This window comes from Sturnira hondurensis, unplaced genomic scaffold (assembly GCF_014824575.4).
Source record: "Sturnira hondurensis isolate 20B ecotype Veracruz unplaced genomic scaffold, ASM1482457v3 Scaffold0004136, whole genome shotgun sequence".
In the NCBI taxonomy this organism is placed as follows: Eukaryota; Metazoa; Chordata; class Mammalia; order Chiroptera; family Phyllostomidae; genus Sturnira; species Sturnira hondurensis.
In genome coordinates this window covers 19,263,430-19,275,676 of record NW_028076767.1, presented here as the reverse complement: position 1 = coordinate 19,275,676, position 12,247 = coordinate 19,263,430, and the positions used below count along the sequence as shown (strand labels likewise).

Here is a 12,247-nt window from a genome sequence, read left to right as displayed (position 1 = left end):
ACATTCCAACTGAGCCATACCAGCCAGGGCTAATTTCCTGTAATTTTGGTGTGGTTGTGAAAGGAGGTGACCATCCATTTACCTACTCTGCCATCTTGATCAGAACTTTGTTGGTCTGTTTCTGTTGACTGATTTCTCTCCTGATTATGGGTCACATTTTTCTGCTTCTGGGAATTTTTAGTGATTTTTTTAAAAATATATTTATTTATTTATTTTTAGAGAGTAGGAGAGGGAGAGAGGGGAAGGGAAGGAGAAAGAGTAGGAGAGAAAACATCAATGTGTGGTTGCCTTTCATGTGTTCCCTACTGGGAACTTGGCCTGCAACCCAGGCATGTGCCCTGCCTGGGGATTGAACCGGTGACCCTTTGCTTCATAGGCCCATGCTTCATCCATTGAGCTACACCAGCTAGGGCATTTTTAGTGATTTTTGATCAGATGTTGGACATTGCAGTGTTTATTTTTGAATGTCTGTATTTTGCTTTATTTTGATAGGCAGTGATGATACAGCTCAGTTTGATCCTCTCAAGGCTTGTGTGGTTGCCTCTTGAGCACCTCCTACTGGTGACCTGGCCTGCAACCCAGGCATATCCCCTGACTGGGAATTGAACTGTAACCCTTTGGTTCACGAGCCTGTGCTCAATCCACCAAGCCACACTAGCCAGGGCTCAAGTCTTGTTTTTAAGCTTTGTTAGAAAAGCTTTTTTTAAAAAAAGATGGATTATTTTATTAAGACAAAGTTCACATAATATAAAATTCACCATTTTAATCATTTCAAAGCATACAATTTATGACCAACTGACTTTTGACAAAGGTATGTAGACAATTCAATGGATAATGGATAATTTTTTCTTTTCTTTAAATTATATTTTATTGATTATGCTATTGCAGTTGTCCCAATTTTTCTCACTTTGCCCTCCTCCACCCAGCTCCCCACCCCCACTCCCTCAGGCAATCCCCACCTTGTTGCCTAAGTCTGTGGGTCATGCATATGTGTTTTTTGGCTACTCTATTTCTTTTTTTTTTAATTATTTATTTATCTTTAGAGGGGAAGGGAAGGAGGAAGGAAGAGAAACATCAATGTATGGTTGCTTCTTGTGCATCCCCGGCTGGGAACTGGCCCCTGCTGGGAACTGGCCTGCAACCCAGGAATGTGCCCTGACTGGGAATCGAACCATGATTGTCTGGTTCACAGGCCCATGCTTAATCCACTGAGCTACACCAGCCAGGTCGATTTGTACTTCTTAATCCCTTTATCTGTTTTGTCCAACTCCCCAAACCCCTCCCATCTGGCAGCCATCGAAATGTTTTCTTTAAAGATTTTATTTATTAGCCCTGGCTGGTGTAGCTCAGTGGATTGAGCCCGGGCCTGCCAACCAAAGCATTGCTGGTTCGATTCCCAGTCAGGGCACATGCCTGGGCTACAGGCCAGGTCCTCAGAATGGAGTGCAACCACACATTGATGTTTCTCTCCCTCTCTTTCTCTTTCCTTTCTCCTCTTCCTAAAAATAAATGAATAAATAAAATATTTTTAAAAGATTTTATTTATTTATTTTTAAAGAGAGGGTATGGGAGGGAGAAAGAGAGAGAGGAACATCAATGTTCGGTTGCCTCTTGTGCGCCCCCATCTGGGGACCTGGCCTGCAACCCAGGTATGTACTCTGACTGGGAATCAAACTAGTGACCGTTTGGTTCACAGGTTGGCACTCAATCCACTGAGCCACACCAGCCAGGCCATCAAAATGTTTTCTATATCTATGATTCTGTTTCTCTTCTGCTTGTTCGTTTATTTTTTAGATTCAGTTATTGATAGATATGTATTTGTTACCATTTTGTTGTTCATATTTTGATTTTATTCTTCTAAGAGAAGACCCTTTAACATTTCATATAATGCTGGTTTGGTGATGATGTACTCCTTCCTTTTTTTTCTTGTCCGGGAAGCTTTTTATCTGTCTTTCAGTTATAAATGATATCTTTGCTGGGTAGAGTAATCTTGGTTGTAGGTTCTTGCTTTTCATCAATTTGAATTATTTCTTGCCATTCTCTTCTGGCCTGCAAATTTTTTTTTTTTGAGAAATCTGACAGTCTTATGGGGGCTCCCATGTAGGTAACTAACTGCTTTTCTCTTGCTGCTTTTAAGATTATCTGTTTGTCTTTAACTTTGGCATTTTTATTATGATGTATCTTGCTCTGGGTCTCTTTGAGTTCATCTTGTTTAGGACTCTCTGTGCTTCCTGAACTTGTATGTCTATTTCCTTCACCTAGTTAGGGAAGTTTTCTTTCATTATTTTTTCAAATAGGTTTCCAATTTCTTGCTCTTTCTCTTCTTCTGGCACCCCCATAATGCGAATGTTGGTGTACTTGAACCTGTCCCAGAGGCTCCTTACACTATCCTCATTTTTTTGGATTCTTTTTTCTTCTTGCTGTTTGGATTGGTTGTTTTTGCTTCTTTATATTTCAAATAGCTGATGTGATTCTCAGCTTTATACTATCTACTATTGATTCCCTGTAAATTGTTATTCATTTCAGTTAGTGTATCCTGCTCCTTTTTTTTTTTTTTTTTTGTTTCTTCATCCTTTTTTAAGCTGTTGAAGTTCTTTCTGCATTCATCTGCTCTTCCCCTAAGTTCATTGAGCATCCTTATCACCAGTGTTTAGAACTGTGCATCTAGTAGCTTCCTTGTCTCCATTATGTTTAGTTCTTTTTCTGGAGTTTTGTTCTGTTCTTTCATTTGGACCATGTTACTTTATCCTCTCATTTTGGTGGTCTTCCCGTGTCCGTTTCTATGTACTAGGTAGAGCTGCTATGTCTCCCAAGCTTGGCATAGTGGCCTAATGTACTAGGTGTCCTGTACGGCCCAGTGGCACAGCCTCCCCTATTGCCCAGCAGGGTACTTGAGGTACACCTACTCTGTGGGTTGTACACACTCTTCTATTATAGTTGAGCCTGGATTGCTCTTGACATGTTCAGGGTCAGCTACTGCCTGTGTTCTGTCCTGGGTCACAGAGCATAAGCTATAATTTGATCTGTAGATGTCTGCTGCTTGTGCTGGGCTTGGAGATGCCCAGACGAGGCCAAGCTGTGAACCAAGGCTGTCTGCTGTTATTGCAGGGTCTGGGGTGACTTAGTGAGAGATACGGAGCTTGCTGAAGCTAGGTGTTTCTTGTTTGTGAGCATTTAGGAAAGTCTGAAGTATGGGCCAAGACAAAGCCTTTTGTATGGAAAAGCCACTAGAAACAGCTTGGGTTGTCTCACAGGATGAATGGGGCAGGGCCTCAGGGAATCACCAGGGTAGAGCGAACGGGGAGCCAGGTTGGTGGAGTCTCCCATTTGTAGCCCGCCTGCCAGCCCTGTGGCTCTGGAGGGAGGGCTCAAAAAAGGAACAGCGGCCTCTGCCAACACTTTTGTCTGGGAGAAAGCTGCCTCCCAGCTCTCACCCTGATGCTGGACAATTCAGTTCCTCCCTGTATATTTCTGGTGCCTTTTAATCTGCTGTCCCAGAGTGAGTATGAGTCTGAGTAAGTCTGTGTGGGCCCATTAAGAACAACTTTGGGGATTCTAGCATTTTCTGTCTTTCAAAGCCTTAGTCCCTACTGATTTTTATAGCTGGAAGTTATAGAGACTTATCTTCCTGGCACTGGAACCCTAGGCTGGAGGGCTTGTTGTGGGCCTGGGGCCCTTCGCTCCTGACATATCCCTCCCAATTTTTATCCACCACATGTGGGTGTGGGACCAGCCCATTCTGTGTTTCTGCCTCTCCAAATAGTCACAATGTAGTTTGTTCTTTAATTCTGTAGTTGCAGGACTTCAGTTCAGTTTCTGACGGTTCTGAATGTTGGTTGTTCTGTAGTTTAGTTGTAATCTTGATGTGGTTGTGCTAGGAGGCGAGCTGTGTTTATCTATGGTGCCATCTTGACCAGAAGTAGAAAAGCTTTTTTATTGTGGGGATAGTTTAGCCTCATTACTACTTTGTGGCTCTTCAGGAGTCAGTACTGCATATCCCAGGGAATCGATGAAGACTATTTGGTGGTAGATCAAGCGATTCCTAGCCCCGTGTGAGCAGTTAGCTCTGGGAACTGATCAGGGGACAGCTCCCAGGTACTTTCTTTGCCTGACTTTCTCTCTGCAGAGAAGCATGTAGTAGTAATATTTAGCAAAGACCCAAAGGATCCCCTTACACATTTTTATAGCTCTTTTTCTGCTTATCTCCCTCCTGTCTAGAGCTTGTTACACAATTTTTAGTTATGCAGGCTCCCTGTACCCCGATTCCTCAATCCAAAGAGAATAATGATGCTCTGCTTTGAGATTTTCCTCCCTGCCTTGCATACTCTGTCTGGCATGTGCCTTCTGGCAGCAGACAGGGGTAATTGGAGCACTCATTTCATTCATCTCCCTTCTCTTGGGGATCACAGTCTCACGCAGTCTCTGTTGTGCAATGTCTGAAAATAGTTATTTCAGACCTTTTGTCCAGTTTCCTGGTTATTTAAGGCTAGCAGATAAATTTGGTTCTTGTCACTTCATCATGGCTGTAAGAGAAAGACTTATGTATATTCTAGAGGTTAATTCTATCATTCTGGTTTTACTACTCTCCTAACCTTGTTGTCTGCGTGTTGTGATGGAGACTCTGATTTCAAGGCTGCCTATTATTTAGGGGCAAGTAACCCAGGCCAAACAACCCCAGGATATTCCTGACTTATTACTGTGAAGCTGGGTAAGGTGAAAGTTGCTTTGCCAAGGGCATCACCCATATATCCTTGGTTTTAGGCCTCTTGGAGGTCCATTCTTGCTGAAGGGAATTTTGTGATCAGAGTCATTGATTGAGTCATTTCACTAATGTAGAGTCAGCGAAACTTGATTGAATTGCTGTTGTATGCCATGTACTTTGGTGGAGCAATGGTCAACAGTCTTCTGCAGAGATTCCTTGGTTAAGGAATGCTCTGTGAGTCAGACCCTTGGGGTCTTAGACTGTGAGAGATACGGAAGTCATATGCCTTCCGAGGGCTGATGACTCGCAGTTTCATAAAGTCTCTTTTGTTCTTTCTGCAGCTCAGTAAACGCGCTGCCACTGACCTGTGCGGCCGGAATGATGGAAACCTTAAAGTGATATTCCCTGATACAGAGATGGAGGATGCCACTAACTCTGGGCTCAGGGTCAGAGCTCAGCCTGGGGACTATGTGCTGGTGAAGGTAAAATGTCCTTTTGGGCTTTTGGCTTGCACTGTGAAATGGGGTGTTGCATTGGATAATTTGAGGGAACAGAATTTTTTTCCTGGAGAAATTCTTTAATAAAATAAAAATGCCCTGGCTGGCGTAGCTCAGTGGATTGAGCACAGGCCTGCGAACCAGAGGATCGGGGTTCAATTCCCAGTCAGGGCACATACCTGGGTTGCAGGTCAGTTCCCTGTAGGCCAACTCCCAGCAGGGGATGCACAAAAGGCAACCATACATTGATGTTTCTCTCTCTCTCTCCCCTTCTCCTCTAAAGATAAATAAATAAATAAAATCTTTAAAAAATAAAAAATAAATAAAAATAAATAAAAATCTCTCCTCAACCTGAACATAGAAAGGACACCTTGAATTGAATTTTAGATTGTTTTTAATTAATGCCTTCTTTGTTTTTCTTCTCTTCTACCCTGCAAGGGTTCTTTTGGGAGTTTGGTGAGGTTGGAGTACATAGTAGCATATAGTTTCCTCCTGCTCCTGAAAGTCCAGGAAGTGCTTTTTAGTGAGTTGATAGTTCGCTGAAGTACCAGGAATTTAAGTAGCTAGCTCAGGGTCACACAACTAGCAAGTGGTAAAGTAGGGACTGGAACTGAAGCAGCCCCGGTCTGTGTCCACATTTTTAACCATTGTATAATTCATCCTTTCTGAAAGTTCTTTCTGTCAGATTAGCATGCCCTTCAAGGTCTCTGATGCTCCAGGCAACGCTAACCTACATGTGCTCCAGTTTCCTGGGCCCCTTGCCTGGACTAGCAGCTCTAACTAAATGACTGTGGAATTTCCTCTTTCTTCTTTTCCCCCTTTCACTGGGGATGGTCATCCTTTCTTCCCTCCTGCCTTCACTTTCTTCTTTCCTTCTTTTCTTCTTACACTGTCACAGGTCTGCTGTTGCCGTCTTCCTTCTCTTTTGGCCCTCGTGTCCACCTAGAGGCTGGCAGGACGCATGCTGATGGGGTAGGCGGGAGCAAAGCTGCTCCTCCAACCCTGAGCTCTGGAGCATCTGCAAAAGAGAGAGTGGGTTTTTTCTGCCTGTGTTGATGAGTGTTTTGTCCTCTTACCTATTATTTCTTAGTGCATTACTCTTTTCTTTGCTTTCTGTATTTGCCCTTACTGTCACCTCTATCTTGAGTCATGGGAGCCATGGTCCATGGCTTACAGCTGAGGGAGGCTCACCACCCCCATCCCAGCACATGACTTTTGTGGATTGGTCTGGAAATTTTCACCAACACTTAGAACTCTTCTGTCCATCTGACAAAAACTTACAATGCAATCAACTTGCTGGTTGGTGACTTTATGTTCTTTCTGTCCTTGTCCTGGCTGGGGATTGTTTAAACATCACCTAGAATTTCCTAGGTAGCATCATTCCTGTGAGGCAGCGATGTGATTGATCTAGAAATAACCTGACATAGGCTTCTCCGCTTATTCTTGTATTCTTTGACAGTCTTATTATTTTTCTCTCTTCTGAATGTTTGTTTCCTTGATTTTTAGTTGCCTTCCCATACCTCCTCCTGGTTCTTTTACACTGCAGCTAAGGGTTACTTGAAAAAAGGAATGAGGTTGGTGGGTTGGGTTGTTGTGTTAGTATGACATTCTTTTCTAAAATATAAAAATTCCATTTGCTAAGAAAGGGAGAGAGTTGTGCTGTATTACTCGGTACTGTCTTTTATTCCCAAGTGTCATAAGCCCCTCGAGTGAGATTTAGTGCAAGGATCAAAATGAAGGCCGGGCTGTGGCACCAGGGGTCTGTAGGCTCGTTCTCTTTGTTGCGCATCTCTGCTGTTCTCATTTGCCTTCACTTAAAGTCTTTGTGCTGCGCTAGGGCCACTCCCTCATAAATTTCACTTTCTTGTCTCCCTCTCTTCCATGGTGCTTAGTTTGGCTAAACTCCAGTTCTGGTCAAAGTAGTTACCTGCTTCCTCTGCATCTGCACCCTCTCAGCTGAACATTGCTGGAGAAAAAACACAAAGCTCATCTGTATTACATAGATTAGGCCAGATGATGGTGATTGAAAACTCAAACTATAGTAGCTTAAATAAGGTAAGAGTTCTCTTTTTCATAAGAACCTAGATACGGGAAGTCAGGTGTGATGATTGTGATGGTTCCACGATCATCACAGGTCCAGGCTCCTTCTGTTTTTGTTCTCTGAGTGTGTGGCCTCCATTCTCGTGGTTGCCTCATGGTCCAAGATGGCTCCTCCAGCTGCCTGTCCATATTCTCAGTAGCAGAAAGAAGAAAAGGGAAGGGCAGAAGGGCGTGCCCTCCTCCTCCTTTCAGAATACTGCAGAAGTTCTACTCACAATTTTTGCCATAGTAATACAGCACACCAGGCTTCAAAGAATCTGAGAAATGTGGTCTTCATTCTGAGTGACCATGTGTCCAGTTAGAAATGGGAGTTTTCACCCTGGCTGGTATGGCCCAGTGGATTGAGTGCTGGCCTGCGAGGCAAGGGGTTGCAGGATCGATTCCCAGTTAAGGCACATGCCTGGGTTGTGGGCCAGGTGTCCAGTGTGGGGCACATGAGAGGTAACTGGACATTGATGTTTCTCCCCCTCTCTTTCTCCTTCCTTCCCATCTCTTTAAAAATAAACAAATAAAATCTTTAAAAAGAAATTGGGGCCCTGGATGGTGTAGCTCAGTGGATTAAGTGTGGGCTGTGAACCAAAGGATTGCCAGTTCGATTCCCAGTCAGGGCACATGCCTGGGTTACAGGCCAGGTCCCCAGTGAGGGCCATGTGAGAGGCAACCACACATTGATGTTTTTCTAACTCTCTTTCTCCTTCCCTTTCCCTCTCTCTATAAATGAATACATAAATAAATAAATGAAATTGGGAGTCTTGTTTTTGAGGAAGAAGAGGAGGTGTGTTGGGGAAAAAGTAACAATAACAGTCTGGCCCACGTAAAGTGACTGCACTCAGTTGAAAGTCATGACCACAAAACTCAAATGAGCACTGAGCATGGCTCTGAAGTCCTGATCCTGTGATGTTTTCCTAGTAAATTCACTTTCCCACTCTCTTGTTAAATCTTCATCTACCTCTCTAAACACTAGTCTGAGCTGACGTCTGCCTTGTGTTCTACAGAGAAAATAGGTACAGTCAGGTGAAACCGCAGTGTCTCATCATTATGGCCTCCAGCTCACTGGCATCTCCACCCCGGCATACTGTCTGCCTGCCTGGCCCTGTGTAGGAAGCGTCTGCATCTTCTGTCAGTGCTGCTCCTTGTGCCTTCTCTTCCACCCCTCCCCATCTTCTCAAGGGTTTTGCATTTATCTCCTCTCTGTCCTGCATCTTAATGTTAATGTGGCCAAAATAGAATGACTTCTTCCCACTTGCCTGCAGTTTTTGTCCCCACCTCAGTAAATGACACCACTTAGTTGCTCAAGCCAAAAACTTAGGAATCATTCTAGATACTTGCTCTCCATATTCCCATCCAGTCCATCTGTTTCAGCTTTTACGGAATATATCTTGAACCTGACCCTTTTTTTCCATCTCCAAGCCACCATCACTTCTGCAGTATCCCCTTTACTGGTCTTCTGCTTCTGTGTTTTAAAATTGAGTTGATTTAATAAAATAGCTGGAGTGATTGTACCATTTTACACTGCCACCAGCCGTGCATGAGAATTCCAGAGGCTTCATATTTCCCGCTTTCATTCTTGCCCTCCTCTAGTCTGTCTGTCCTACTGTAGGCAGTGTGATCCTTAAAAGTCAGCTTACGTAGTCCTCTGCTTAACACCCTCCACAGGCTTCTCATTTGAGCCAGCATGGAATGCAAGGTGTCCAGGCCTTGTGTGAACTGTCCCAGCTGCCTTCACAACCTCTCCTTTACTCCACTCTTCTGTTTCCTCTTCTCCAGCTGTAGCTGCCTTCTTTTTGTCCCTCAAACATGGTCGGTGTCAGGAACACTGTACATGCTGTGTAGCTTGGGAGGCTCTTGATCTTTGCCCGGCTGCATTCTTACTGGAGTGTCCAACCTTTTGCTGTCTCTGGACCACACTAGAAGAAGAAGAGTTGTCTTGGGTCACACATTAAATACACAAACACTAATGAAACCTGATGAGCAAAAAAAGGTTTTAAGCCCTGGCTGGTGTGTCTCTGTGGATTGAATGCTGGCCTGCAAACCAAAGGGTCACCGGTTCGATTCCCAGTCAGGGCATATGTCTGGGTTTGTGGGCCAGGTCCCTGGTGGGTGTGTGGGAGGCAACCACACATTGATGTTTCTCTCCCTCTCTTTTTCTCTTCCTTCCCTTCTCTCTAAAAATAAATAAAATGAAATATTTAAAAAAAGTTTTAAGTAAATTTATGATTTTGTGTTGAGTTGTATTCATAGCCATCTTGGGCCACATGTAGCTGAGGGCCGTGGGTTGGACACCCCTGCGTCAGGTTTTCTCTCAAATGTTGCCTTCTTGAGAGACCTCCGGCCCTGGTAGTGCTAGAGCAGCTTCCTTCCACCTCGCTCTTGTCACTGTTGACCACGTTAGCCCATTTTATCTTCATAGCTCTTTTCAGTGCCTGAAATCATCCTTGTGGTTCTTTTTTTTTTTAAAGATTTTATTTATTTATCTTTAGAGGGGAAGAGAGGGAGAGAAATAACAATGTATGATTGCTTCTCGTGCATCCCCTGCTGGGAACTGGCCTGCAACCCAGGCATGTGCCTTGACTGGGAATTGAACCACGGTTGCTTGGTTCATAGGCCTGCGCTCAATCCACTGAGCTACACCAGCCAGGGCTGTGTGTTTCTTTATATATTTATCATCTTTTTTTTTTTTCCTGAAAGCTCCTTTGAGGTCAGAGAAAATATCTCTTTTGTTCATCTTAGTATCTCTAGCACCTAGGACTATTCCTAGAATGTAATACATACTCAATAAATATTTACTAATGGAATGACTTGTTCTTATGGTAAGAAATTAGACTGCTGGTACCTTTGGGGTCACATGCTTTTAGTTCTCAACTAGAGAGGAAAGAGAATGGTTCTCACCAAATTTTGGGCATAAATATCCTAAGGAAGGATTCGACAGGTCCCACCTAGATTACAGCTTGCCACTGGAGTTGGGAGTGCAGGGTCTGTGATGGGCAGCTCACTCCTGAACCTGTACAGTTGGTGCTGGGGAGGAGCCATCTTCCAAGAGAAAAGAAAGAAGTGGCTATTTGGGACTGACTAATTTTGAACTTTTTGAATTATACGCATTACCGTTGTGTCAGACATCTTGTCCCCTCAGGGTCAGGTGCATACAGGGACCATGCAGTCTCTGCTGCCCTGTCCTTTCCCTCAGGTCCCTGTTAGTGGCCTTTCCTCCGAGGCCCCACATTATATCCCTGTGGTGCAGTCTTGGTTACCTTGCCTTCTCCTGACTGCTTTTCTTCCAGATTACCTCCGCCAGCTCTCAGACACTTAGAGGACACGTTCTCTGCAGGACCACCCTGAAGGACTCCTCAGCGCATTGCTCCTGCTAGTGATGGCTTCAGAGTTGAGCTGGGTAGTCCCTCCCAGCAGAAAGGGAGGTATGGCTGGTCAGTAATGAAAGAGGTAACTGAAGCCTTGAAGACAAGCTGCACGTGGTGAAGCAACTTTATTTCACATGGGAAATGTGTCTCTTTGTTGCTATATGAGCAGTCTTTACAATCATTAAATTTATCTAAACTAAAGTGGTCTCTCTCTCTACATTTTTATCATTTTTGCCTTGGTTAGTGATCCTGGGATTTTCTCTTGACTCTAGAGTGTCTGTGTTAAGTGTTTCCCAACCCAGTTTCTGCTGTGGACACTGCTAACCTTCCTGGTTTTCTCCCCTGGACCCTAGCAAGCAGTTGGAGACTGAGGGCAGAGGAAGGTGGGGAAAACCATTTACTTGGGAAAAACTGCTTTAGCTTTCTAACATTTTGGTTTGATGACACTGACTCACCTGCTACCTCCTCACTTTATTCTCATTTTCTACCTCAAGATTTCACTTAGGGACCTCTTTTTTAGCCTCAGTTCATTCTTTGCCTTCAGGTTTGATGGCACTTAGAGTTTTAGGAGACACCATTAGCTACTAGTAGGCTTTGAACACTCATTCTTGGCCCAGCCACTACTAAGATTGTGTCATTCTGTGGGTGTCATGAAAAAAAATCCAAAAGATGGTAGCATGGACTATTTGGAGTCAGAAGGACTTTGGTTCAACTCCCCACTCCATTGCTTAAGAGTTGTATGAACCTGAGTAGTTACTTTATTCTTCTGTTCCTGGGTTTTCTCATGCAACATGGGTATAATAATAAAATGTTTATCTCATCTGGAGTCCAGTGAGTTTATACTCATAGAGTTTAGTTAGCATTATCCATGGAACATAGGTAATTCTTATCAAATGGGAGCAATCATTGAATAATTTTGCTTCTAAAACAGGTGGCATATATTAGGATGTCCTGAGGCTTTTATTATGTGTCTGCCCTTCATCTCCTTCGACTCTCCACTGACCTGCACGAAGCCTTTGGGAACCCAGCCTGGGAACCTCTTGCTCAGGTGTTGGTTTGGCCTGGGAAGATTGATTTCTGCTCAAGGTTCACCTTCTACTGAGGAAAACATTTGTTGTGGCTCTTCACCTTCGTTCTCTAGTCAATAGGCATTTTAAAACAAGTTTTGATATTTTACTTTTTATGAAAAAGGCATCCACATCATAAATCATTCAAGCAATCCAATAGGTATCTATAATTAGTCAATTTCCCTCTTACCACTTTTTCGTAGTCCCCTAATTCCCTTTTATGAAGGCCAGCATTTTCTAATATGCATTTTCAGAGATAATTTCTGTATAGACAGTGATTAGTGTGTATATTTCTTTGACACTAATGGTTAAACACTATGCACACTGTTAATAGTATTATTGAGGTAATTGATGTACATATTTAAACTATACGGTGAAATCAAGATAGTGAATATACCCATGACCCCTGAAATTTCCCTCATGTCCTTTTGTAGTTCCTCTCTGATCCCCAATCCTCAAGTGACCATGGATTTTCCTGTCACATATTTGGACATGTTGTTTTTTTGTTTTTATTTTTAAAACTAT

General features: G+C 43.4%; 1 protein-coding gene across 1 annotated transcript in view; it reads left to right on the top strand.

Annotated features, from left to right (window-relative positions):
- The window catches only part of CDK5RAP1 (CDK5RAP1 mitochondrial tRNA methylthiotransferase), a 35,716-nt gene extending 24,860 nt beyond the window's left edge, over window positions 1-10,856 (top strand). Inside the window, exons 13-14 of the mRNA XM_037043878.1 lie at window positions 5,044-5,184; window positions 10,578-10,856. Coding sequence (XP_036899773.1) covers window positions 5,044-5,184; window positions 10,578-10,664 — 228 coding nt within the window. The 3' untranslated portion in view covers window positions 10,665-10,856. The remainder of the gene's footprint in view (window positions 1-5,043; window positions 5,185-10,577) is intronic.
- The last annotated feature ends 1,391 nt before the right edge of the window (window positions 10,857-12,247 follow it).